Source organism: Lepisosteus platostomus, chromosome 6 (genome assembly GCF_059453375.1).
Source record: "Lepisosteus platostomus isolate fLepPlt1 chromosome 6, fLepPlt1.hap1, whole genome shotgun sequence".
NCBI classification, from domain to species: Eukaryota; Metazoa; Chordata; class Actinopteri; order Semionotiformes; family Lepisosteidae; genus Lepisosteus; species Lepisosteus platostomus.
Window position 1 is genome coordinate 2,277,509 of NC_142616.1, and position 24,851 is coordinate 2,302,359.

At 50.8% G+C, this 24,851-nt stretch overlaps 1 protein-coding gene and 2 long non-coding RNA genes across 4 annotated transcripts in view; 1 reads left to right on the forward strand and 2 right to left on the reverse strand.

The window, feature by feature from the left end:
• The first annotated feature begins 998 nt into the window (after window positions 1-998).
• Window positions 999-11,079, forward strand: cdipt (CDP-diacylglycerol--inositol 3-phosphatidyltransferase (phosphatidylinositol synthase)). 2 transcript variants are annotated; one of them, XM_088637393.1, is made up of 6 exons: window positions 1,016-1,393; window positions 2,591-2,725; window positions 3,703-3,856; window positions 3,941-4,022; window positions 7,148-7,229; window positions 10,722-11,079. In XM_088637393.1, the coding sequence occupies exons 1-6, from the start codon at window positions 1,351-1,353 to the stop codon at window positions 10,856-10,858; spliced, it is 633 nt and encodes a 210-aa protein (XP_088493519.1). In that variant the 5' UTR covers window positions 1,016-1,350; the 3' UTR covers window positions 10,859-11,079. The 2 variants fall into 2 exon arrangements, with proteins under 2 accessions (XP_088493518.1, XP_088493519.1); XM_088637392.1 differs by lacking the exon at window positions 7,148-7,229 and having other exon boundaries at window positions 999-1,393.
• The window catches only part of LOC148659584 (uncharacterized), a 117,978-nt gene continuing 97,325 nt past the window's right edge, over window positions 4,199-24,851 (reverse strand). The window contains exon 2 of the long non-coding RNA XR_015939739.1: window positions 4,199-4,360. This is a non-coding gene — a long non-coding RNA (uncharacterized LOC148659584). The remainder of the gene's footprint in view (window positions 4,361-24,851) is intronic.
• Window positions 20,206-21,736, reverse strand: LOC148659585 (uncharacterized). Its single transcript, XR_015939295.1, has 2 exons — window positions 21,568-21,736; window positions 20,206-20,661 (listed from the first exon to the last, which is right to left on the reverse strand). It is a non-coding gene; the product is annotated as an uncharacterized LOC148659585 (long non-coding RNA).

Genomic DNA, 24,851 nt, shown 5'->3' on the forward strand with positions numbered 1-24,851 from the left:
CTGGAGCCCAGCAGGGGGAGCCTGGCCAGTACCTGGAGGGGAGACTCCTGGGAGAGGGGTGAGTGGGGCCAGCAGGGGGCGCTCTCTCCCAGCTCCCAGCCCACTGGAGCCCAGCAGGGGGAGCCTGGCCAGTACCTGGAGGTCAGTCCTGGCCTCCTAGTAACCCCTAATGACCTCTGACCTGTCCTCCTCGCCCTGAGAGCTGCTGTGTGTGAGCGCACTGGTGGGGCTCCACACTGCTGCTGCTGGAGGGGATCCCCACCACCAGCGGGGCGTCCAGAAAGGCGCTATATAAGTATAAGGATATTATTAATGACCTCTGACCTGTCCTCCTCGCTCTGAGAGCTGCTGTGTGGGGAGAAGACCAGGTGGGGGTACACACGGGTGGGGAGGGGACCCCCCTACTGTAAGGAGCTCTGAGTGGGGTGTCCAGGAAAGTGCTGTAGAAGCATAAAGAATTATTATTAAATATTGATTTACTTCAATGTGATAACAGATTCACTGGGCAGGGGTCAGCACTGGGCCCTGGGGTGCTGTCTGTGTGGAGTTTGCATGTTCTCCCTGCGTTGGCCTCGGTTTCCTTCCCCGATCCGTGTGTGTGTGTGTGTGTGTTTCTGCGGTGCACTGGTATAGAGAGACACACACACACACTGGACCCTAACAGGACTCGACCGTGGAAAAACCGAGCCATCTGCAACCTGTAAGGCCTGGACTGCACCACGCCACACACGAGCCCGGTGCGGGGGCGTTGACTGCGGGCGGGAGCTGTCCCGCGCGTCTCCTCCGGGCGGCTCGGATCCCGACGCGGGGTCGCACCGACAGCGTCGACGCGCGAATGGCAGGAGCAGAGACTTTGAAAGACCGTATCCAGACTCTCAGCGATATGAGCTGATGGTTTCAGCGAGGAGGGAGCCGGATAATTAGACAGATCGTGACGGTTTCAAGCGAAAAACCAATCCTCTCCCCCCCCCCCTGCCTGGAGAGTTTGGTATCGTCCGCCGCGCCTTCCGGACGGAGCCTCGCAAGTCGGGCCGCTTGACGGGGGGCGGCGAGGGAGGACATGAAAAATATTCCCACAGTGGCGCTCGGGGACGTGTTTCGGCAGCGGGACCTCAGATCTGATCGGATCGGATGACTTGTACATCTTCTGGTCCGGACGTAGTCACCCACGCGATACGGTTCAAAGACCCGAGTCCTCACGCTCCTCTGGAAGCGAGGCACAACCCCCCCCCCCGCCTCCTGTGAGAGTGGAGCCGTCCGCGGCGGTGACGTCACGTTAAGGGCCGGTTCTGGGTCCGTATCCGGAGGAGAGCGGGTCCGGACGCCTCGCTCGTCTGCAGCTGCAGCACCATGGCGGAGGAGAACATCTTCCTCTTCGTCCCCAACCTGATCGGTGAGCCCGCCTGCGCGTCGTCTCTTTCCCTGTTCTACACAGTTTATTACTGATGCGCTGCGCTGGACTGCTCTGTGCGCCACTGGACTGGACTCGACTGGACTGGACTGGACTGGACTGGTCTGCTCGTGCGCCACTGGACTGGACTGGACTGTGCGTCACTGGGCTGTACTACTCTGTGTTCCACTGGACTGGACTGGACTGGACTGTGCGCCACTGATCTGGACTGGACTGTGTTACAGTGGTCTGGTATGGACTGGTCTATGCACCACTGGTTTGTGTTCTACTGGACTGGTCTGTACACCCTGCACTCTCAGTGCAGTGTTAATGTACTGGAGTGTCCAGTCAGTGTGTGTGTATGAACCCCTCTCTCTCAGTGCAGTGTTAATGTACTGGAGTGTCCAGTCAGTGTGTCTGTATTAACCCCTCTCTCTCTCAGTGCAGTGTTAATGTACTGGAGTGTCCAGTCAGTGTGTCTGTATTAACCCCTCTCTCTCTCACTGCAGTGTTAATGTACTGGAGTGTCCAGTCAGTGTGTCTGTATTAACCCCTCTCTCTCTCAGTGCAGTGTTCATGTACTGGAGTGTCCAGTCAGTGTGTCTGTATTAACCCCTCTCTCTCTCTCAGTGCAATGTTAATGTACTGGAGTGTCCAGTCAGTGTGTCTGTATGAACCCCTCTCTCTCTCAGTGCAGTGTTAATGTACTGGAGTGTCCAGTCAGTGTGTGTGTATTAACCCCTCTCTCTCAGTGCAGTGTTAATGTACTGGAGTGTCCAGTCAGTGTGTCTGTATGAACCCCTCTCTCTCTCAGTGCAGTGTTAATGTACTGGAGTGTCCAGTCAGTGTGTGTATTAACCCCTCTCTCTCTCAGTGCAGTGTTAATGTACTGGAGTGTCCAGTCAGTGTGTCTGTATGAACCCCTCTCTCTCTCAGTGCAGTGTTGATGTACTGGAGTGTCCAGTCAGTGTGTGTGTATTAACCCCTCTCTCTCTAAGTGCAGTGTTAATGTACTGGAGTGTCCAGTCAGTGTGTCTGTATTAACCCCTCTCTCTCTCTCAGTGCAGTGTTAATGTACTGGAGTGTCCAGTCAGTGTGTGTGTATTAACCCCTCCCTCTCTCTCAGTGTAGTGTTGATGGGGATTAACCCCTCTCTCTCTCAGTGCAGTGTTGATGGGGATTAACCCCTCTCTCTCTCAGGCTATGCCCGGATTGCACTGGCTCTCCTGGCCCTGTACTTCATGCCCACCAGTCCTGTTCCCGCCATCATCAGTTACCTGATCAGTGCCCTGCTGGATGCGTTTGATGGAATGGCAGCCCGATCGCTGAACCAGGGTACTGTACCTCCGCCTGAACTCCCTGAGCATCAGGAGAGTCTGTCTGTCTGTGTCTCTCTCTCAGTCGCTGAACCAGGGTACTGTACCTCCGCCTGAACTCCCTGAGCACCAGGAGAGTCTGTCTGTCTGTGTCTCTCTCTCAGTCGCTGAACCAGGGTACTGTACCTCCGCCTGGACTCCCTGAGCACCAGGAGAGTCTGTCTGTCTGTGTCTCTCTCTCAGTCGCTGAACCAGGGTACTGTACCTCCGCCTGGACTCCCTGAGCACCAGGAGAGTCTGTCTGTCTGTGTGTCTCTCTCGATCGCTGAACCAGGGTACTGTACCTCCGCCTGAACTCCCTGAGCATCAGGAGAGTCTGTCTGTCTGTGTGTGTCTCTCTCTCTTGATCGCTGAACCAGGGTACTGTACCTCCGCCTGAACTCCCTGAGCATCAGGAGAGTCTGTCTGTCTGTGTCTCTCTCTCTCGATCGCTGAACCAGGGTACTGTACCTCCGCCTGAACTCCCTGAGCATCAGGAGAGTCTGTCTGTCTGTGTGTCTCTCTCGATCGCTGAACCAGGGTACTGTACCTCCGCCTGGACTCCCTGAGCACCAGGAGAGTCTGTCTGTCTGTGTGTGTCTCTCTCTCTTGATCGCTGAACCAGGGTACTGTACCTCCGCCTGAACTCCCTGAGCATCAGGAGAGTCTGTCTGTCTGTGTCTCTCTCTCTCGATCGCTGAACCAGGGTACTGTACCTCCGCCTGAACTCCCTGAGCATCAGGAGAGTCTGTCTGTCTGTGTGTCTCTCTCGATCGCTGAACCAGGGTACTGTACCTCCGCCTGAACTCCCTGAGCATCAGGAGAGTCTGTCTGTCTGTGTGTCTCTCTCGATCGCTGAACCAGGGTACTGTACCTCCGCCTGAACTCCCTGAGAGCCAGGAGAGTCTGTCTGTGTGTCTCACTCTCTCTGCCTGTCTGTCTGTCTCTCTCTCTCAGGGACGAAGTTCGGGGCGATGCTCGACATGCTGACTGACCGCTGTGTCACCATGTGCCTGCTGGTCAACCTCTCCCTCCTCTACCCACAATGCACCTTCCTCTTCCAGCTCAGCATGACCCTGGATGTGGCCTCCCACTGGCTGCACCTGCACAGGTGAGTCCGCGGGGTGGCCCCTGGCCCCTGGCCCCTGACCCCTGACCCCTGACCCCTGACCCTGTGTCCCTCTCTGCCCTGCAGCTCGATCATGAAGGGCAGCTCCAGCCACAAGACCATCGACCTGTCCGGGAACCCCCTGCTCAGAGTCTACTACACCTCGCGGGTGAGCAGCTGTCGGCTACCCTCTGGGAACAACGTCTTCCAGTACAGACCTATATATCTATTTACATGCGTACATGCCCTGGAACAGGTCCAGCTGCTGGCAGAGAGAGTCGATCTCTGGAGTCGGCTGTCTCCACTGTGTGCTCATACTCAGGAGCTTGTCATCTCCCCTCTCTCTGTCTCCTGTCTTGTCCATTACTGAGTGATCATGTTATCTCCTCTCTCTCTCACTGTGTCTCCTCTCCTGTTGTGTTCTTAATACTGAGGGATTCTCTGTGATCTCCTCTCAGTGCAGTGTTCATGTACTGGAGTGTCCAGTCAGTGTGTGTGTATTAACCCCTCTCTCTCTCAGTGCAGTGTTAATGTACTGGAGTGTCCAGTCAGTGTGTCTGTATGAACCCCTCTCTCTCTCAGTGCAGTGTTAATGTACTGGAGTGTCCAGTCAGTGTGTCTGTATTAACCCCTCTCTCTCTCAGTGCAGTGTTAATGTACTGGAGTGTCCAGTCAGTGTGTGTGTATTAACCCCTCTCTCTCTCAGTGCAGTGTTAATGTACTGGAGTGTCAAGTCAGTGTGTGTGTATTAACCCCCCTCTCTCTCTCAGTGCAGTGTTAATGTACTGGAGTGTCCAGTCAGTGTGTGTGTATGAACCCCCCTCTCTCTCAGTGCAGTGTTAATGTACTGGAGTGTCCAGTCAGTGTGTCTGTATTAACCCCACTCTCTCTCAGTGCAGTGTTAATGTACTGGAGTGTCCAGTCAGTGTGTCTGTATTAACCCCACTCTCTCTCAGTGCAGTGTTAATGTACTGGAGTGTCCAGTCAGTGTGTCTGTATTAACCCCACTCTCTCTCAGTGCAGTGTTAATGTACTGGAGTGTCCAGTCAGTGTGTGTATTAACCCCTCTCTCTCTCTCAGTGCAGTGTTAATGTACTGGATTGTCCAGTCAGTGTGTGTGTATTAACCCCTCTCTCTCTCTCAGTGCAGTGTTAATGTACTGGAGTGTCCAGTCAGTGTGTGTGTATTAACCCCTCTCTCTCTCTCAGTGCAGTGTTAATGTACTGGAGTGTCCAGTCAGTGTGTCTGTATTAACCCCACTCTCTCTCAGTGCAGTATTAATGTACTGGAGTGCCCAGTCAGTGTGTCTGTATTTAACCCCTCTCTCTCTCTCTCTCTCAGTGAGTGCAATGTTAATATACTGGAGTGTCCAGTCAGTGTGTGTATTAACCCCTCTCTCTCTCTCAGTGCCGTGTTAATGTACTGGAGTGTCCAGTCAGTGTGTGTGTATTAACCCCTCTCTCTCTCTCAGTGCCGTGTTAATGTACTGGAGTGTCCAGTCAGTGTGTGTGTATTAACCCCTCTCTCTCTCTCAGTGCAGTGTTAATGTACTGGAGTGTCCCAGTCAGTGTGTGTGTATTACCCCTCTCTCTCTCTCAGTGCAGTGTTAATGTACTGGAGTGTCCCAGTCAGTGTGTGTGTATTACCCCTCTCTCTCTCTCAGTGCAGTGTTAATGTACTGGAGTGTCCAGTCAGTGTGTGTGTATTAACCCCTCTCTCTCTCTCTCAGTGCAGTGTTAATGTACTGGAGTGTCCAGTCAGTGTGTGTGTATTAACCCCTCTCTCTCTCAGTGCAGTGTGTATGTACTGGAGTGTCCAGTCAGTGTGTGTGTATTAACCCCTCTCTCTCTCTCAGTGCAGTGTTAATGTACTGGAGTGCCCAGTCAGTGTGTCTGTATTAACCCCTCTCTCTCTCTCAGTGCAATGTTAATATACTGGAGTGTCCAGTCAGTGTGTGTATTAACCCCTCTCTCTCTCTCAGTGCAGTGTTAATGTACTGGAGTGTCCAGTCAGTGTGTGTGTATTAACCCCTCTCTCTCTCTCAGTGCAGTGTTAATGTACTGGAGTGTCCAGTCAGTGTGTGTGTATTAACCCCTCTCTCTCTCTCTCTCAGTGCAGTGTTAATGTACTGGAGTGTCCAGTCAGTGTGTGTGTATTAACCCCTCTCTCTCTCTCAGTGCAGTGTTAATGTACTGGAGTGTCCAGTCAATGTGTCTGTATTAACCCCACTTTCTCTCAGTGCAGTGTTAATGTACTGGAGTGTCCAGTCAGTGTGTCTGTATTAACCCCTCTCTCTCTCTCTCTCAGTGCAGTGTTAATTTACTGGAGTGTCCAGTCAATGTGTCTGTATTAACCCCACTTTCTCTCAGTGCAGTGTTAATGTACTGGAGTGTCCAGTCAGTGTGTGTGTATTAACCCCTCTCTCTCAGTGCAGTGTTAATGTACTGGAGTGTCCAGTCAGTGTGTCTGTATTAACCCCTCTCTCTCTCTCTCTGTGCAGTGTTAATTTACTGGAGTGTCCAGTCAGTGTGTGTATTAACCCCTCTCTCTCTCTCAGTGCAGTGTTAATGTACTGGAGTGTCCAGTCAGTGTGTGTGTATTAACCCCCCTCTCTCTCTCAGTGCAGTGTTAATGTACTGGAGTGTCCAGTCAGTGTGTGTGTATTAACCCCTCTCTCTCAGTGCAGTGTTAATGTACTGGAGTGTCCAGTCAGTGTGTGTGTATTAACCCCTCTCTCTCTCAGTGCAGTGTTAATGTACTGGAGTGTCCAGTCAGTGTGTGTGTATTAACCCCTCTCTCTCTCAGTGCAGTGTTAATGTACTGGAGTGTCCAGTCAGTGTGTCTGTATTAACCCCTCTCTCTCAGTGCAGTGTTAATGTACTGGAGTGTCCAGTCAGTGTGTGTATTAACCCCTCTCTCTCTCAGTGCAGTGTTAATGTACTGGAGTGTCCAGTCAGTGTGTGTATTAACCCCTCTCTCTCTCAGTGCAGTGTTAATGTACTGGAGTGTCCAGTCAGTGTGTGTGTATGAACCCCTCTCTCTCTCAGTGCAGTGTTAATGTACTGGAGTGTCAGTCAGTGTGTGTGTATTAACCCCTCTCTCTCTCTCAGTGCAGTGTTAATGTACTGGAGTGTCCAGTCAGTGTGTGTATTAACCCCTCTCTCTCAGTGCAGTGTTAATGTACTGGAGTGTCCAGTCAGTGTGTCTGTATGAACCCCTCTCTCTCTCTCAGTGCAGTGTTAATGTACTGGAGTGTCCAGTCAGTGTGTCTGTATTAACCCCTCTCTCTCTCAGACGGTGCTGTTCTTGATGTGCTCTGGAAATGAGTTATTCTACTGCCTGCTGTATGTGCTCCACTTCATCCAAGATCCACCGGGTAAGTGTGTGTGTGTGTGTGTGTGTGTGTGTGTGTGTGTGTGTGTGTGTGTGACTCTGACCCCTGTGTCTCTCTGTCTCAGTGTGACTCTGACCCCTGTGTCTCTCTGTCTCAGTGTGACTCTGACCCCTGTGTCTCTCTGTCTCAGTGTGACTCTGACCCCAGTGTCTCTCTGTCTCAGTGTGACTCTGACCCCAGTGTCTCTCTGTCTCAGTGTGACTCTGACCCCAGTGTCTCTCTGTCTCAGTGTGACTCTGACCCCTGTCTCTCTCTCTCTCTCTCTCTGTCTCAGTGTGACTCTGACCCCTGTCTCTCTCTCTCTCTCTCTCTCTGTCTCAGTGTGACTCTGACCCCTGTCTCTCTCTCTCTCTCTGTCTCAGTGTGACTCTGACCCCTGTCTCTCTCTCTGTGTGACTCTGACCCCAGTGTCTCTCTGTCTCAGTGTGACTCTGACCCGTCTCTCTGTCTCAGTGTGACTCTGACCCCAGTGTCTCTCTGTCTCAGTGTGACTCTGACCCCAGTGTCTCTCTCTCTGTGTGACTCTGACCCGTGTCTCTCTGTCTCAGTGTGACTCTGACCCCAGTGTCTCTCTCTCTCAGTGTGACTCTGACCCCAGTGTCTCTCTCTCTCAGTGTGACTCTGACCCCAGTGTCTCTCTCTCTCAGTGTGACTCTGACCCCAGTGTCTCTCTCTCTCAGTGTGACTCTGACCCCAGTGTCTCTCTCTCTCAGTGTGACTCTGACCCCAGTGTCTCTCTCTCTCCCAGTGTGACTCTGACCCCAGTGTCTCTCTCTCTCAGTGTGACTCTGACCCCAGTGTCTCTCTCTCTCAGTGTGACTCTGACCCCAGTGTCTCTCTCTCTCCCAGTGTGACTCTGACCCCAGTGTCTCTCTCTCTCAGTGTGACTCTGACCCGTCTCTCTCTCTCAGTGTGACTCTGACCCCAGTGTCTCTCTCTCTCTCAGTGTGACTCTGACCCCAGTGTCTCTCTGTCTCAGTGTGACTCTGACCCCAGTGTCTCTCTCTCAGTGTGACTCTGACCCCAGTGTCTCTCTCTCTCAGTGTGACTCTGACCCGTGTCTCTCTGTCTCAGTGTGACTCTGACCCGTGTCTCTCTGTCTCAGTGTGACTCTGACCCCAGTGTCTCTCTCTCTCAGTGTGACTCTGACCCCAGTGTCTCTCTCTCTCAGTGTGACTCTGACCCCAGTGTCTCTCTCTCTCAGTGTGACTCTGACCCCAGTGTCTCTCTCTCTCAGTGTGACTCTGACCCCAGTGCCTCTCTCAATTCAATTCAATTCAATTCAAGGTGCTTTATTAGCATGACCGATAGGTACAATCAGTGTTGCCAAAGCAAATAAAAATAATAAAATTAACATAGAACAAAACAAAAAATAGAAGTAAAATAAAATCTACAGACATGTTACAGACATTTACAACAAAGACATATTATATAATATCGACATATACTGTAGGCGGCTGGAGCATTATTGGGAGACGGACTCACTGTTCCTCAGGCTGTGACAGGAGATCACATACTGGGCTGCCAGATCAACTGAGTTCCCTCCTCCCTCTCCCAGTAGGATTGGGACCTGTTGTGGTTTTGGCAGGTGTGGGAACTCTGGGATTAGATTTCTGAATTTCGGGAAGAATGTTTCTCTAATCCCAGAGTATCTGTCACAGTGCAGTAGGAAGTGCACCTCTGTCTCTATTTCTCCCTGCTGGCAGTGGGAGCACAGCCTGTCCTCTCTGGGCAGCCAGGTCTGCCTGTGTCGCCCAGTTTCTATGGCCAGGTTGTGGTCACTGAGCCTGTACTTCGTCAGGGTCTGTTTCTGTTTGTTATTTTTTATTTTGGTCAAATATTCAGCTAGTGTGTATTGTCTGTTTAAGGTTCTGTAGCATTCCAGTTTATGTTGTGTTTGTGTGTGTGTGTCCCAGTGTGTGAGATATTGCTGTTTGATCTGTGCTGTGATGTGGTTGAGTCTGGGTTGTGGTGCTCTAGCAGTGCTGTCCTGAGGCTGGTTAGTGTTGGTGTGGCTCAGGTCGGTGAGCCTCAGGACCAGCTGGCTCAGGGGGCTCTGTTTTGGGCTCAGCTCTTGGCTGAGCAGGGCTTTGTGGTGGTAGGAATTTTGGTCACTGTTTTTTAGGTGTAGCCAATACTTTAATACTCTCTTCTGTATGTTTATCAATAGTGGGTACTGGCCTAATTCGGCCCTGCACCCGTTGTTAGGAGTTTTTCTCTGCACACGGAGGATGATTCTACAGATCTCCATGTGCAGAGTTTCTGTGGGGTGTTTGTCCCATTGGGTGTAATCCTGGTCTGTGAGGGGACCCCACACTTCACTGCCGTATAGGGCAATGGGTTGGATTACACTTTCAAATATTTGGAGCCAGATTCTTGTTGGTGGGTTGATGTTGAAGAGCCTCCTTCTTATTGCGTAGAAAGCCCTGAGTGCCTTCTCCCTCAGTGCCTTCACTGCCAGGTCAAAACTCCCAGAAGAGCTGATGGTGATGGTGTCTCTCTCTCTCAGTGTGACTCTGACCCCGGTGTCTCTCTCTCTCAGTGTGACTCTGACCCCAGTGTCTCTCTCTCTCAGTGTGACTCTGACCCCAGTGTCTCTCTCTCTCAGTGTGACTCTGATCCCTGTCTCTCTGTCTCAGTGTGACTCTGACCCCTGTCTCTCTGTCTCAGTGTGACTCTGACCCCAGTGTCTCTCTCTCTCTCTGTCTCAGTGTGACTCTGACCCCAGTGTCTCTCTGTCTCAGTGTGACTCTGACCCCAGTGTCTCTCTCTCTCAGTGTGACTCTGACCCCAGTGTCTCTCTCTCTCAGTGTGACTCTGACCCCAGTGTCTCTCTCTCTCAGTGTGACTCTGACCCCAGTGTCTCTCTCTCTCCCAGTGTGACTCTGACCCCAGTGTCTCTCTCTCTCTCAGTGTGACTCTGACCCCTGTGTCTCTCTCTCTCAGTGTGACTCTGACCCCTGTGTCTCTCTGTCTCAGTGTGACTCTGACCCCAGTGTCTCTCTGTCTCAGTGTGACTCTGACCCCAGTGTCTCTCTCTCTCTCAGTGTGACTCTGACCCCAGTGTCTCTCTCTCTCCCAGTGTGACTCTGACCCCTGTGTCTCTCTCTCTCAGTGTGACTCTGACCCCAGTGTCTCTCTGTCTCAGTGTGACTCTGACCCCAGTGTCTCTCTGTCTCAGTGTGACTCTGACCCCAGTGTCTCTCTCTCTCTCAGTGTGACTCTGACCCGTGTCTCTCTGTCTCAGTGTGACTCTGACCCCTGTCTCTCTCTCTCAGTGTGACTCTGACCCCAGTGTCTCTCTCTCTCAGTGTGACTCTGACCCCTGTCTCTCTGTCTCAGTGTGACTCTGACCCCTGTCTCTCTCTCTCAGTGTGACTCTGACCCCTGTCTCTCTGTCTCAGTGTGACTCTGACCCCTGTCTCTCTCTCTCAGTGTGACTCTGACCCCAGTGTCTCTCTCTCTGTCTCCCAGTGCTCCTGCAGGCTCTGCTGTACCTCAGCGCTCCGGTGGCGGTGCTCAAGTCTGGGATCAGCGTCGTCCATCTCGTCACGGCCGCGCGGAACCTGGCGGCCATCGACCGCGCGGAGAGGGGGGCGCGGCGCGACTGAGCGAGGGAGACGGGCGGGCGAGGGCGGGCGAGGGCGGGCGAGGGCGGGCGCTGTCCGCGAGCTGTATCTCTCGTTACACTGTTATTGTAATAGGTGGGTGGGGCCGTCAGTACGAAAGTCTTAGTCTTTTCTTGTGTCAATATAGCGCCTTTCGCCTCGCAGCATCCCAGAGTGCTTTGCAGAGAGGAGGGGGCCCCTGCACCCCACAGCCCCCCACTCCACCCCCCCAGGGCGTCTTTAATGACCAGTACTCAGGACACCAGCTTCCACACCCCTGTCCTTACTGTGTCCTGCCCCCTGCTGGGCTCCCAGGCCGGTTCTGACCCGGTCCAGAGGGGAGAGCACCCCCCACCCTGGTTCTGACCCGGTCCGGAGGGGAGAGGGCCCCCTGCTGGTCCTCCAGCCTGGTTCTGACCCAGTCCGGAGGGGAGCACCCCCTGCTGGTCCTCCAGCCTGGTTCTGACCCAGTCCGGAGGGGAGAGCGCCCCCCAGCCTGGTTCTGACCCGGTCCGGAGGGGAGAGCGCCCCCCAGCCTGGTTCTGACCCGGTCCGGAGGGGAGAGCGTCCCCCAGCCTGGTTCTGACCCAGTCCAGAGGGGAGAGGGCCCCCTGCTGGTCCTCCAGCCTGGTTCTGACCCGGTCCGGAGGGGAGAGCGCCCCCCAGCCTGGTTCTGACCCGGTCCGGAGGGGAGCACCCCCTGCTGGTCCTCCAGCCTGGTTCTGACCCGGTCCAGAGGGGAGAGCGCCCCCCAGCCTGGTTCTGACCCAGTCCAGAGGGGAGAGGGCCCCCTGCTGGTCCTCCAGCCTGGTTCTGACCCGGTCCAGAGGGGAGAGCGCCCTCCAGCCTGGTTCTGACCCGGTCCAGAGGGGAGAGCGCCCCCCAGCCTGGTTCTGACCCGGTCCAGAGGGGAGAGCGCCCCCCAGCCTGGTTCTGACCCGGTCCGGAGGGGAGAGCACCCCCTGCTGGTCCTCCAGCCTGGTTCTGACCCGGTCCGGAGGGGAGAGCGCCCCCTGCTGGTCCTCCAGCCTGGTTCTGACCCGGTCCGGAGGGGAGAGCGCCCCCCAGCCTGGTTCTGACCCGGTCCGGAGGGGAGCACCCCCCAGCCTGGTTCTGACCCGGTCCGGAGGGGAGCACCCCCTGCTGGTCCTCCAGCCTGGTTCTGACCCGGTCCGGAGGGGAGAGCGCCCCCCAGCCTGGTTCTGACCCGGTCCGGAGGGGAGCACCTCCCAGCCTGGTTCTGACCCGGTCCGGAGGGGAGCACCCCCTGCTGGTCCTCCAGCCTGGTTCTGACCCGGTCCGGAGGGGAGAGCGCCCCCCAGCCTGGTTCTGACCCGGTCCGGAGGGGAGCACCCCCTGCTGGTCCTCCAGCCTGGTTCTGACCCGGTCCGGAGGGGAGAGCACCCTTCCTGGGACTGTGAAGCACTTTGAAGCCCTGAGGCCAGAACACAGCTGCTTCTCCTCTGTACCCCCTGAGATCATGTAGACGTGAAGAGAGAAAGTATTATTATTGTTATTATTATTATTATTATTATTATAATTATTATTATTATTATTATCGTCTAGATGTCAGCACTGGGTTTGAGGGGGCTGTGCTGTTGGGGAGGGACCAGACCTCTCCTCCAATCAGCATGTAGCTGTGGGGAGGGACCAGACCTCTCCTCCAATCAGCATGTAGCTGTGGGGAGGGACCGTACAACTCCTCCAATCAGCACGGGGTCGTGGGGAGGGGCACAACTCTCCTCCAATCGGCAATTTGTAAAGAGACAGAGGGTCCAGTGAAACCGTTAGTTGTCCTGATGAGTGTTGTAGAGTTAAACCATCACGTGTGGGTAGTGTCACTCCCTGGGGCGATGGCTGACCAAGCCCAGTTGGGACTGAGGGACCAGAAGTCCGTTCGGACTGGACCGGGAGATGGGTAGCAGGGACCAGGTGTTCGGGCTGTACAGCCACCTGCTTGCATGTCCAGCAGACTGGGAATGTAACTGCACAACCCCAGGGTTCCTAATAAAGTGGCCACAGCCTTTCACTTCTCCACTGTCGCTGTGTCATGACTGTACTGTTCCCATCAAGCTAGAGAGCACTGTAAGAGCTTGTCACCCTGATGGCCTGAGTGATGAACTGAGTGTGAGACAGTGTCTCTGCTGGGATCAGTGTGTGTGTTAAACTGAGTGTGAGACAGTGTCTCTGCTGGGATCAGTGTGTGTGTTAAACTGAGTGTGAGACAGTGTCTCTGCTGGGATCAGTGTGTGTGTTAAACTGAGTGTGAGACAGTGTCTCTGCTGGGATCAGTGTGTGTGTTAAACTGAGTGTGAGACAGTGTCTCTGCTGGGATCAGTGTGTGTGTTAAACTGAGTGTGAGACAGTGTCTCTGCTGGGATCAGTGTGTGTGTTAAACTGAGTGAGACAGTGTCTCTGCTGGGATCAGTGTGTGTGTTAAACTGAGTGAGACAGTGTCTCTGCTGGGATCAGTGTGTGTGTTAAACTGAGTGTGAGACAGTGTCTCTGCTGGGATCAGTGTGTGTGTTAAACTGAGTGTGAGACGGTGTGTCTCTGCTGGGATCAGTGTGTGTGTTAAACTGAGTGTGAGACAGTGTCTCTGCTGGGATCAGTGTGTGTGTTAAACTGAGTGTGAGACAGTCTCTGCTGGGATCAGTGTGTGTGTTAAACTGAGTGTGAGACAGTGTCTCTGCTGGGATCAGTGTGTGTGTTAAACTGAGTGAGACAGTGTCTCTGCTGGGATCAGTGTGTGTGTTAAACTGAGTGTGAGACACTGTCTCTGCTGGGATCAGTGTGTGTGTTAAACTGAGTGTGAGACAGTGTCTCTGCTGGGATCAGTGTGTGTGTTAAACTGAGTGTGAGACAGTGTCTCTGCTGGGATCAGTGTGTGTGTTAAACTGAGTGTGAGACAGTGTCTCTGCTGGGATCAGTGTGTGTGTTAAACTGAGTGTGAGACAGTGTCTCTGCTGGGATCAGTGTGTGTGTTAAACTGAGTGTGAGACAGTGTCTCTGCTGGGATCAGTGTGTGTGTTAAACTGAGTGTGAGACAGTGTCTCTGCTGGGATCAGTGTGTGTGTTAAACTGAGTGAGACAGTGTCTCTGCTGGGATCAGTGTGTGTGTTAAACTGAGTGAGACAGTGTCTCTGCTGGGATCAGTGTGTGTGTTAAACTGAGTGTGAGACAGTGTCTCTGCTGGGATCAGTGTGTGTGTTAAACTGAGTGTGAGACAGTGTCTCTGCTGGGATCAGTGTGTGTGTTAAACTGAGTGTGAGACAGTGTCTCTGCTGGGATCAGTGTGTGTGTTAAACTGAGTGAGACAGTGTCTCTGCTGGGATCAGTGTGTGTGTTAAACTGAGTGTGAGACAGTGTCTCTGCTGGGATCAGTGTGTGTGTTAAACTGAGTGCGAGACAGTGTGTCTCTGCTGGGATCAGTGTGTGTGTTAAACTGAGTGTGAGACGGTGTGTCTCTGCTGGGATCAGTGTGTGTGTTAAACTGAGTGTGAGACGGTGTGTCTCTGCTGGGATCAGTGTGTGTGTTAAACTGAGTGTGAGACAGTGTCTCTGCTGGGATCAGTGTGTGTGTTAAACTGAGTGTGAGACAGTCTCTGCTGGGATCAGTGTGTGTGTTAAACTGAGTGTGAGACAGTGTCTCTGCTGGGATCAGTGTGTGTGTTAAACTGAGTGAGACAGTGTCTCTGCTGGGATCAGTGTGTGTGTTAAACTGAGTGTGAGACACTGTCTCTGCTGGGATCAGTGTGTGTGTTAAACTGAGTGTGAGACAGTGTCTCTGCTGGGATCAGTGTGTGTGTTAAACTGAGTGTGAGACAGTGTCTCTGCTGGGATCAGTGTGTGTGTTAAACTGAGTGTGAGACAGTGTCTCTGCTGGGATCAGTGTGTGTGTTAAACTGAGTGTGAGACAGTGTCTCTGCTGGGATCAGTGTGTGTGTTAAACTGAGTGTGAGACAGTGTCTCTGCTGGGATCAGTGTGTGTGTTAAACTGAGTGTGAGACAGTGTCTCTGCTGGGATCAGTGTGTGTGTTAAACTGAGTGAGACAGTGTCTCTGCTGGGATCAGTGTGTGTGTTAAACTGAGTGAGACAGTGTCTCTGCTGGGATCAGTGTGTGTGTTAAACTGAGTGTGAGACAGTGTCTCTGCTGGGATCAGTGTGTGTGTTAAACTGAGTGTGAGACAGTGTCTCTGCTGGGATCAGTGTGTGTGTTAAACTGAGTGTGAGACAGTGTCTCTGCTGGGATCAGTGTGTGTGTTAAACTGAGTGAGACAGTGTCTCTGCTGGGATCAGTGTGTGTGTTAAACTGAGTGTGAGACAGTGTCTCTGCTGGGATCAGTGTGTGTGTTAAACTGAGTGTGAGACAGTGTCTCTGCTGGGATCAGTGTGTGTGTTAAACTGAGTGTGAGACAGTGTCTCTGCTGGGATCAGTGTGTGTGTTAAACTGAGTGTGAGACAGTGTCTCTGCTGGGATCAGTGTGTGTGTTAAACTGAGTGAGACAGTGTCTCTGCTGGGATCAGTGTGTGTGTTAAACTGAGTGAGACAGTGTCTCTGCTGGGATCAGTGTGTGTGTTAAACTGAGTGTGAGACAGTGTCTCTGCTGGGATCAGTGTGTGTGTTAAACTGAGTGTGAGACAGTGTCTCTGCTGGGATCAGTGTGTGTGTTAAACTGAGTGAGACAGTGTCTCTGCTGGGATCAGTGTGTGTGTTAAACTGAGTGTGAGACAGTGTCTCTGCTGGGATCAGTGTGTGTGTTAAACTGAGTGCGAGACAGTGTGTCTCTGCTGGGATCAGTGTGTGTGTTAAACTGAGTGTGAGACAGCGTGTCTCTGCTGGGATCAGTGTGTGTGTTAAACTGAGTGAGACAGTGTCTCTGCTGGGATCAGTGTGTGTGTTAAACTGAGTGTGAGACAGTGTCTCTGCTGGGATCAGTGTGTGTGTTAAACTGAGTGTGAGACAGTGTCTCTGCTGGGATCAGTGTGTGTGTTAAACTGAGTGAGACAGTGTCTCTGCTGGGATCAGTGTGTGTGTTAAACTGAGTGTGAGACAGTGTCTCTGCTGGGATCAGTGTGTGTGTTAAACTGAGTGCGAGACAGTGTGTCTCTGCTGGGATCAGTGTGTGTGTTAAACTGAGTGTGAGACGGTGTGTCTCTGCTGGGATCAGTGTGTGTGTTAAACTGAGTGTGAGACGGTGTGTCTCTGCTGGGATCAGTGTGTGTGTTAAACTGAGTGTGAGACAGTGTCTCTGCTGGGATCAGTGTGTGTGTTAAACTGAGTGTGAGACAGTCTCTGCTGGGATCAGTGTGTGTGTTAAACTGAGTGTGAGACAGTGTCTCTGCTGGGATCAGTGTGTGTGTTAAACTGAGTGAGACAGTGTCTCTGCTGGGATCAGTGTGTGTGTTAAACTGAGTGTGAGACACTGTCTCTGCTGGGATCAGTGTGTGTGTTAAACTGATTGTGAGACAGCGTGTCTCTGCTGGGATCAGTGTGTGTGTTAAACTGAGTGTGAGACAGTGTCTCTGCTGGGATCAGTGTGTGTGTTAAACTGAGTGTGAGACAGTGTCTCTGCTGGGATCAGTGTGTGTGTTAAACTGAGTGTGAGAGTGTCTCTGCTGGGATCAGTGTGTGTGTTAAACTGAGTGTGAGAGTGTCTCTGCTGGGATCAGTGTGTGTGTTAAACTGAGTGTGAGAGTGTCTCTGCTGGGATCAGTGTGTGTGTTAAACTGAGTGTGAGACAGCGTGTCTCTGCTGGGATCAGTGTGTGTGTTAAACTGAGTGTGAGACAGTGTGTCTCTGCTGGGATCAGTGTGTGTGTTAAACTGAGTGTGAGACGGTGTCTCTGCTGGGATCAGTGTGTGTGTTAAACTGAGTGTGAGACGGTGTCTCTCTGCTGGGATCAGTGTGTGTGTTAAACTGAGTGTGAGACAGTGTCTCTGCTGGGATCAGTGTGTGTGTTAAACTGAGTGTGAGACAGGGTCTCTGCTGGGATCAGTGTGTGTGTTAAACTGAGTGTGAGACAGTGTCTCTGCTGGGATCAGTGTGTGTGTTAAACTGAGTGTGAGACAGTGTCTCTGCTGGGATCTGTGTGTGTTAAACTGAGTGTGAGACAGCGTGTCTCTGCTGGGATCAGTGTGTGTGTTAAACTGAGTGTGAGACAGCGTGTCTCTGCTGGGATCAGTGTGTGTGTTAAACTGAGTGTGAGACAGCGTGTCTCTGCTGGGATCAGTGTGTGTGTTAAACTGAGTGTGAGACAGCGTGTCTCTGCTGGGATCAGTGTGTGTTAAACTGAGTGTGAGACAGCGTGTCTCTGCTGGGATCAGTGTGTGTGTTTAACTGAGTGTGAGACAGCGTGTCTCTGCTGGGATCAGTGTGTGTGTTTAACTGAGTGTGAGACAGTGTCTCTGCTGGGATCAGTGTGTGTGTTAAACTGAGTGTCAGACAGTGTCTCTGCTGGGATCAGTGTGTGTGTTAAACTGAGTGTCAGACAGTGTCTCTGCTGGGATCAGTGTGTGTGTTAAACTGAGTGTGAGACAGCGTGTCTCTGCTGGGATCAGTGTGTGTGTTAAACTGAGTGTGAGACAGTGTCTGCTGGGATCAGTGTGTGTGTTAAACTGAGTGTGAGACAGCGTGTCTCTGCTGGGATCAGTGTGTGTGTTAAACTGAGTGTGAGACAGCGTGTCTCTGCTGGGATCAGTGTGTGTGTTAAACTGAGTGTGAGACAGCGTGTCTCTGCTGGGATCAGTGTGTGTGTTAAACTGAGTGTGAGACAGTGTCTCTGCTGGGATCAGTGTGTGTGTTAAACTGAGTGTGAGACAGTGTCTCTGCTGGGATCAGTGTGTGTGTTAAACTGAGTGTGAGACAGCGTGTCTCTGCTGGGATCAGTGTGTGTGTTAAACTGAATGTGAGACAGCGTGTCTCTGCTGGGATCAGTGTGTGTGTTAAACTGAGTGTGAGACAGTGTCTCTGCTGGGATCAGTGTGTGTGTTAAACTGATTGTGAGACAGCGTGTCTCTGCTGGGATCAGTGTGTGTGTTAAACTGAGTGTGAGACAGCGTGTCTCTGCTGGGATCAGTGTGTGTGTTAAACTGAGTGTGAGACAGCGTGTCTCTGCTGGGATCAGTGTGTGTGTTAAACTGAGTGTGAGACAGTGTCTCTGCTGGGATCAGTGTGTGTGTTAAACTGAGTGTGAGACAGTGTCTCTGCTGGGATCAGTGTGTGTGTTAAACTGAGTGTGAGACAGCGTGTCTCTGCTGGGATCAGTGTGTGTGTTAAACTGAGTGTGAGACAGCGTGTCTCTGCTGGGATCAGTGTGTGTGTTAAACTGAGTGTGAGACAGCGTGTCTCTGCTGGGATCAGTGTGTGTGTTAAACTGAGTGTGAGACAGCGTGTCTCTGCTGGGATCAGTGTGTGTGTTAAACTGAGTGTGAGACAGTGTCTCTGCTGGGATCAGTGTGTGTGTTAAACTGAGTGTGAGACAGTGTCTCTGCTGGGATCAGTGTGTGTGTTAAACTGAGTGTGAGACAGCGTGTCTCTGCTGGGATCAGTGTGTGTGTTAAACTGAGTGTGAGACAGCGTGTCTCTGCTGGGATCAGTGTGTGTGTTAAACTGAGTGTGAGACAGCGTGTCTCTGCTGGGATCAGTGTGTGTGTTAAACTGAGTGTGAGACAGCGTGTCTCTGCTGGGATCAGTGTGTGTGTTAAACTGAGTGTGAGACAGCGTGTCTCTGCTGGGATCAGTGTGTGTGTTTAACTGAGTGTGAGACAGTGTCTCTGCTGGGATCAGTGTGTGTGTTAAACTGATTGTGAGACAGCGTGTCTCTGCTGGGATCAGTGTGTGTGTTAAACTGAGTGTGAGACAGCGTGTCTCTGCTGGGATCAGTGTGTGTGTTAAACTGAGTGTGAGACAGTGTCTCTGCTGGGATCAGTGTGTGTGTTAAACTGAGTGTGAGACAGTGTCTCTGCTGGGATCAGTGTGTGTGTTAAACTGAGTGTGAGACAGCGTGTCTCTGCTGGGATCAGTGTGTGTGTTAAACTGAGTGTGAGACAGCGTGTCTCTGCTGGGATCAGTGTGTGTGTTAAACTGAGTGTGAGACAGCGTGTCTCTGCTGGGATCAGTGTGTGTGTTAAACTGAGTGTGAGACAGCGTGTCTCTGCTGGGATCAGTGTGTGTGTTAAACTGAGTGTGAGACAGCGTGTCTCTGCTGGGATCAGTGTGTGTGTTAAACTGAGTGTGAGACAGCGTGTCTCTGCTGGGATCAGTGTGTGTGTTAAACTGAGTGTGAGACAGTGTCTCTGCTGGGATCAGTGTGTGTGTTAAACTGAGTGTGAGACAGCGTGTCTCTGCTGGGATCAGTGTGTGTGTTAAACTGAGTGTGAGACAGCGTGTCTCTGCTGGGATCAGTGTGTGTGTTAAACTGAGTGTGAGACAGCGTGTCTCTGCTGGGATCAGTGTGTGTGTTAAACTGAGTGTGAGACAGCGTGTCTCTGCTGGGATCAGTGTGTGTGTTAAACTGAGTGTGAGACAGCGTGTCTCTGCTGGGATCAGTGTGTGTGTTAAACTGAGTGTGAGACAGCGTGTCTCTGCTGGGATCAGTGTGTGTGTTAAACTGAGTGTGAGACGGTGTGTCTCTGCTGGGATCAGTGTGTGTGTTAAACTGAGTGTGAGACAGCGTGTCTCTGCTGGGATCAGTGTGTGTGTTAAACTGAGTGTGAGACAGCGTGTCTCTGCTGGGATCAGTGTGTGTGTTAAACTGAGTGTGAGACAGCGTGTCTCTGCTGGGATCAGTGTGTGTGTTAAACTGAGTGTGAGACAGCGTGTCTCTGCTGGGATCAGTGTGTGTGTTTAACTGAGTGTGAGACAGTGTCTCTGCTGGGATCAGTGTGTGTGTTAAACTGATTGTGAGACAGCGTGTCTCTGCTGGGATCAGTGTGTGTGTTAAACTGAGTGTGAGACAGCGTGTCTCTGCTGGGATCAGTGTGTGTGTTAAACTGAGTGTGAGACAGCGTGTCTCTGCTGGGATCAGTGTGTGTGTTTAACTGAGTGTGAGACAGTGTCTCTGCTGGGATCACTGTGTGTGTTAAACTGAGTGTCAGACAGTGTCTCTGCTGGGATCAGTGTGTGTGTTAAACTGAGTGTGAGACAGTGTCTGCTGGGATCAGTGTGTGTGTTAAACTGTTGCTGCCTGTGTTTCTCGATCGCTGTCGTTAATACATGATCTGCTCTTTTCCCTATAAAGGTGAGTTATAATGACATTAAGGTGCTGGTGGAATAGGAGCTTCAAGTGTTAACTGCACTCTCAAGTCATTCTGAGCCCACCTCTGAATTTCAACAGAGAATTATCCATTTGAAACGAACCTTTCCAGTTTTATGCTATGCAAGCCCCAGCGTCTTAGGAGGAAAGTATGATAAGAAATACATCCGAACAACTACGGATGAGAGATTCTTCCCAGTCATCAAGGAGAGAAATATCATTCAACACTGAGACAGTCATTCTCTTAATTCTGCTAGAACTGAGTGCATCACTCTCCCCAGGCAACTGAAAACCAAAGACATTCCTTTCCAGATCCTGAACACCACGGGTCCCGCTGAGGAACTCGAGGTTCACCTGACTGAACACCCTCTGGGAACCGGACAGTGAAACGAGCAGTTTTCTCCTGTCATCGTTCGACAGCTTCCTGGCACTCTGCGTTCCTGGCCCAGTGCGCGTCGTGTTCCTGCACGTCTCACGTGAAGGACGTTGTTCGTGGGGCTCTGAGCTCAACCCTCTGATGTCAACTGTCATTCTCGTGTTGGCCAAGTCTTACATGCGTGTAGAGTGAAAAACAAACTGCTTTTAAGAATTTTAAATACTCAAATTCCCCCCAAATATTTTAAAATAAGCTTGGTGAGTAGGTTTATAAACCTCTTTCAGCAGATAGTTGAAGTTCAAGTTTATTGTCTTTATACTCATATACTCACACAGGTATATGGTATAACGAAATGCTATTCAGCTGGCTCTCGGACATAAGCAGTACAAGAAAAACAACAACAACAACAATACAATTGTATAACAAAAGAAAGACAGAGACAACAGGCAGTGTGCAAAACAACAACAGGTCACGGGTTATAATAACGTTACAATAGTAGACTTGATTAGTGTGACCCCTCACCCCACACGTCCCCAGCTCTGTGGACAACAGGTGTTCTTGTGTCACTGGACGTTAGTTTGGACAATTCCTGATAGATTTTGTATTACAAATAAAGTTAAAGAGATATCGTTTAAAATCATTCATAAGTTTTATCCAGTGAAATTAGTACTCTTTAAATTTAAGCACGAGCAGGATGATCTGTGTGTTTTTGTCGGGCGGAAAAGGAATCTTTGGTGCATTTATTTGTTAGGTGTAGGTTTGTGAAGTTGTTTTGGACGGATTTACAGAGTTTTGTTTGCAGGCAGTTAAAGGTGTTTTTTAGATTGAAGGATTTTGACATTTTATTGTACTGTTTAGTAGAAAATTTGGAAAAAGAGCATTTATTTATAGTCAATTTATTAATCATTCTTGGTAAATTTCACATCCATAAATCCAAATGGTCTAATACTCCTCCCCTGTTTAGTTCTTTTGAGGTGGAGCTGAAACACTATTTAAATTCTATTAAAAATGTGAGAAATAATAAAGCACGGAAAACATATGATATATGTAAAAAATATAATTGAATCATATAACTTACTTATTACCTCTGGCGGTTAACTGTTTATTTTTCTGTTTGTGTTTGTTCTCTTGTACCTAATTTGGCCCTCTGATTGTATTTGTATTTGTAAATTCTTTACACATTTAATACAAAAATCTTTAAAAAAAAAGGTGTTCTTGTGTCTCACGCGTCTGGCGCTGCCGTGTCGTGTCGTGTCGCGTGTAACGCGTGGTGGTTGTTTTCTTTTTTCCCACGAGGCGCTTTCAGATGACGCAGCAGCGGCGCGCCGCCCTCTTGCAGGAAACAGGCGGACTTCTCGGCGCCTGGGATCTCTCTCTCCTGGACTCCCGGGTGGAAGACGTCAGATTGTTTGTTTGTTTTCTTACATTTTCTCGATTACACGGCGAAGAAAATGTAGGAGTTCCGCGTATATTCCTATAGGCACTGTCCGATAAAACTACGACAGTGAATCCGCAGCTCGAACGTTATTAACGTTGCGTTTGAGGTCAGACACAACCATAAGCTGACACGCCGGACCCGTTTCCAAGGGGATTCTCCGATCCTTTTTAAAGAGGGCGAGACTTGTTTTTGAAGTACACGGACGTTTCAAGCACTCCCCGGTGAAGTGTGTATAATTTTGCCAGCATGACAACGCTATTTAACATTATAAAACGAATGTCCTCTTAAAAGCTCTTTTCTTCTCTCTTTTAAAACACTGAGACCAACAAAAGTGCAAAGGTTCATGGGAAATAAAAACCTTTTTATCTCCATATTTTTTTAATTCTTTATTTGAACAAATATACACAAAGGATCCACAAAAATACAGATCATAAGAACTAATAAGTAACTTTCCTCTTTAAAACAATTCCTACGCTTATACAGCGCGTTTCTGGACACACACACGCAGAGCGCTTTACAGGTCATGGGGATCTCCCCCACCCCCCACCAGTGTGTACCCCCACCTGGGTGATGTTCCAGTATTCTCCCCACACAGCAGCTCTCAGAGCGAGGAGGACAGGTCAGAGGTCATTAATAATAGCCTTATACTTATATAGCGCCTTTCTGGACGCCCCGCTGGTGGTGGGGATCCCCTCCAGCAGCAGCAGTGTGGAGCCCCACCAGTGCGCTCGCACACAGCAGCTCTCGGGGCGATGAGGACAGGTCAAAGGTCATTAGGGGTTACTAGGAGGCCAGGACTGGTCAAGACCAGGGGGACACTGGGGTAACACACACTGTCTCTCTCTCTCCCCTGTCTATCAACCCCCACAGTACCGCCTTCAAGACCTTCATCAGTACTGACACACACACACACACACACACACACACACTGTCTCTCTCTCTCCCCTGTGTATCAACCCCCACAGTACCGCCTTCAAGACCTTCATCAGGTACTGACACACACACACACACACACACACTGTCTCTCTCTCTCCCCTGTGTATCAACCCCCACAGTACCGCCTTCAAGACCTTCATCAGGTACTGACACACACACACACACACACTGTCTCTCTCTCTCCCCTGTGTATCAACCCCCACAGTACCGCCTTCAAGACCTTCATCAGGTACTGACACACACACACACACACTGTCTCTCTCTCTCCCCTGTGTATCAACCCCCACAGTACCGCCTTCAAGACCTTCATCAGGTACTGACACACACACACACACTGTCTCTCTCTCTCCCCTGTGTATCAACCCCCACAGTACCGCCTTCAAGACCTTCATCAGTACTGACACACACACACACACAGTCACGTTTTTGCTCTTGGATGGTCTGTAAATTCGCGTTTCCATCGGGTTTTAAACAGTTCAGACACGGGACCCCTCCCAGACCCGTCACTTTGAGTAGATAATAACGTGCCAGTGTAGTAATGAAGTCCATTACAAAGGGATATCTGCGTAGTATTTCCAATGGGATTAACCTTTAACATAACACCAGCACCATCTTTTATTCTTCTTTATAACCCCCAAACCAACCACAAGACACACGCACACACTCAGCCGCGCAGGACACTGAAACTAACACAGGGCTATTGAGCTGGGTCCGCTGCTGGTCGTCGCCCGGACCTCGGACTACAACTCCCAGCATGCTGTGCAGCACCCTCAGCGCCCTAGGTGCACTTCCTCCTCTCCAGCGGGCGGGGGCGCTACCATATCGATATTGAACTCTTTTTAAACATAAGTTTGCAAACCCAGTCAGAAGATTTTTTTAAATATATATATATACCACGCGACATAACGAAAAATAAATGTTGAAATATTTTCAGGGCTGCTTTCGCGTGTCTAAATGTGGCTAGCTTACCTGTACACGTCTAAAATGGCAGAACTGGTGGGGTTCAGGGGATTCCACGTTGTGGGTTCGGCGAGAATGGAGACGAGCTCTCTGACGGGGGAGAGACGGGTGAAAAGTCAAAACCGGCCGGAGAAGATGACACGAAAGGATGACACTGCCGTTGAGAGCAGGGGACGGGGTGACCCTCGTTTCAGGATTCATCTGAGATCGCTCACAGATTTGATCCTGTTAAAACGCCCCTTTCTAGATTTCAACGCGAACACAATAATAATAATAATAATAATAATAATAAAATTCCTCACACTTATATAGCGCTTTTCTGGACCCTCCACTCTGAGCTCTTTACAGGTCAGGGGGATCCCCTCCACCCCCACCAGTGTGTCCCCCCCACCTGGATGAAGCTCCAGTCCTCTCCCACACAGCAGCTCTCAGTGGGGAGGAGAGCAGAGTGATGGAGCCAGTTCAGCGATGGGGATTATTAGGAGGCCAGGCCTGGTAAGGGCCAATGGGAAACGATGGCTTACGTGTCTTTGGTTTGTTAACTGCCTGCATGCAAACCTGTTTAGGATCGATTCGCAAAATGTTATGATTCAACATATAAAGGTAAAAATGTTACAAATGAAAGATTTTAGATAGATCGATCAGACTTTATTGATCCCGAAGGGACACTGATGTGTTACAGCAGGCCAGCCCAAGACCAGCAAAAACAGACATCGGAATAGACGAAACATTAGAGTAGGTACAGCAATACAAAATAAATATAAAATGAATAAATACATTCTGTAGGTGTGTGAAAAATATGACCATAGTCACGGTAAAAACAATAGAATCTGTGCAAAATGTGCAGAGGTGTGTACAGATCGAGTGTCCAGAAAGTCCAATGTTGCAGCATGCTGTCCACAGACGAGCAGAAGAAGAACTTTTTAAAAAAAAATGTCGGTAGCCACACGCTATTCTGAAACACAGCCCCCGCAAAACCTGAGCAACCAACTCCTCTGGCCGGGAAGTGTATCAGCTGTTGTATCTGA